The 1,936-nt window shown below is 41.5% G+C and overlaps 1 protein-coding gene across 1 annotated transcript; it reads left to right on the forward strand.

Moving 5' to 3' along the window:
- Positions 1 to 734: 734 nt before the first annotated feature.
- Positions 735 to 1,928, forward strand: LOC121963161 (protocadherin beta-15-like; the record flags this gene model as incomplete). The annotated part of the gene is made up of 1 exon (XM_042513488.1): positions 735 to 1,928. A coding segment is annotated over exon 1 (1,194 nt), but the record flags the coding sequence as incomplete, so codon positions are not given.
- Between the last annotated feature and the right edge of the window lie 8 nt (positions 1,929 to 1,936).

Raw genomic sequence — 1,936 nt, forward strand, 5'->3', positions numbered from 1 at the left:
GAAAGTATCTTAAAAAGTAGACGTTTGCGGTCCTCTTCATAAAGGCAAATAATCTCTGTCCATGGTGCTTAAAACTTGGAAGGTTGGTACATGCACGGCCGTTTTAAAACATTGCTGTATACGCTGCTACCGACATCCATTTATTTTGAAGGTGCTTATCTCTTGAAAATATAGTGATAAAAACAAACAAACCAACTATCAAATGCATTTTAATCGTCAGATTTGAGTTAATTTGTTTGAAGTGAACTGTTTGCCTGTGTGTCAATTCCATGCAGCATGCCTGCAGCTATTTCTTTTACTTCTTGCCCTACCTTAAAAAAAAACTGGATGAACTCAGGCTACAGACGGTGAAATTCTAGCCAAAGTCGTGGTGATATGTTCTGGTAATTTGGTTTCATTACACTTTTGATCGGCGAAGGTGTCCTGTTCTGTTCATATCATACCATTAAGCTTTCAGTAGTACACCCTTCCTTTTTTCACATGCCTTATCTCAAATGAACACACTGTGTCGCTATCTACCAGTTTACCAGGGAAAACTGCAATGCCATGTAGCAGAACGTCTCCACCCATTGTTTCTAAGCTTTGTGTTTTCAGTTATGTTGCGGCTGTGGGATCGCGTTGCTGATTTTGTTCTTTAGATGTGTCTGATTTACTCCATCTCACACGGGTTCGCAAGCTCAACAAAATAACTTTACAAATTTTCTCTCTCCTGTGGATTTTTGTCATTTTTAATAATGGAACACAGCGGATTTTCAAAGCTTGGCCTGGTTACCCGCTTTGTCATCTGTCTACTTGTACTGCAATCCGTGTGTGCCGAGGTGAGCTATTCTATCCCGGAGGAGATGAAACCAGGAACGGTCATCGGAAATGTTGCCAAGGATCTTGGTCTGGATATAGCCACCCTGTCAAGTCGTAAGGCCCGCATTGATTCCGAAGGCAGTAACGAACGATATTGTGTTATCAGCTTAAAAAGCGGGGATCTAAGTGTTGCCGAGCGGCTTGACAGAGAGAGTCTTTGCGGCACTAAACCATCGTGTATTTTAGTGCTGGAGCTTATACTGGAGAATCCGCTAGAATTACATCGTATAAATCTACACGTTCAAGATATAAATGACAATTCTCCTCAATTCAGAAGAGAGTTGATTAAAATGGAAATCAGGGAGTCTGCTGAAAAGGGTACTCGTTTCTTAATGGAGGAAGCACATGACCCGGATATCGGTCAAAACTCTGTCCAGAGGTACAGCTTACAAAAAAATGCACATTTTATTCTAATGATTGATGCCAACAAAGTTGAACTTGTTCTAGAGAATAAACTCGATAGAGAGACACAACAACACATTGAGTTGTCTTTAACAGCTTTAGATGGTGGCTCTCCTCAGAGATCAGGTACTGTGATGATACACGTCACTGTGCTGGATGCTAATGATAACGCCCCAGTGTTTAGCCAGGCCATTTATAAAGCCAGTCTGCCTGAAAACTCTCCTCTCGACACTGTAGTCGTTAAAGTCAGTGCTGTTGATGCAGATGAAGGCGTGAATGGTGACGTCACGTATGACTTTGGTCATGTTTCAGTAACAGATGAAAAACTGTTTTCTATTGACAGTAAAACGGGAGAAATAAGAGTAGTTGGCACCACGGATTACGAGAAGAAAAATTCATTTGAACTGCGCGTCATGGCAAAAGATGGTCTGGGATTAAGTTCTTACGCAAATGTTTTCATAGACCTTTCTGACGTGAACGATAACGCCCCGGTAATATTTTTAAAATCACTGACTAATCCCATACCTGAGAATGTGTCACCTGGTACAGAGGTGGGCATCATTAACGTGCAGGACAGAGACTCTGAGAATAACAGACAGGTCCGCTGCTCCATTCAGCAAAACGTCCCTTTTAAGTTGGTTCCTTCTATTAAAAACTATTATTCTCTGGTGAGCAC

Source organism: Plectropomus leopardus, unplaced genomic scaffold (assembly GCF_008729295.1).
Source record: "Plectropomus leopardus isolate mb unplaced genomic scaffold, YSFRI_Pleo_2.0 unplaced_scaffold10178, whole genome shotgun sequence".
In the NCBI taxonomy this organism is placed as follows: Eukaryota; Metazoa; Chordata; class Actinopteri; order Perciformes; family Serranidae; genus Plectropomus; species Plectropomus leopardus.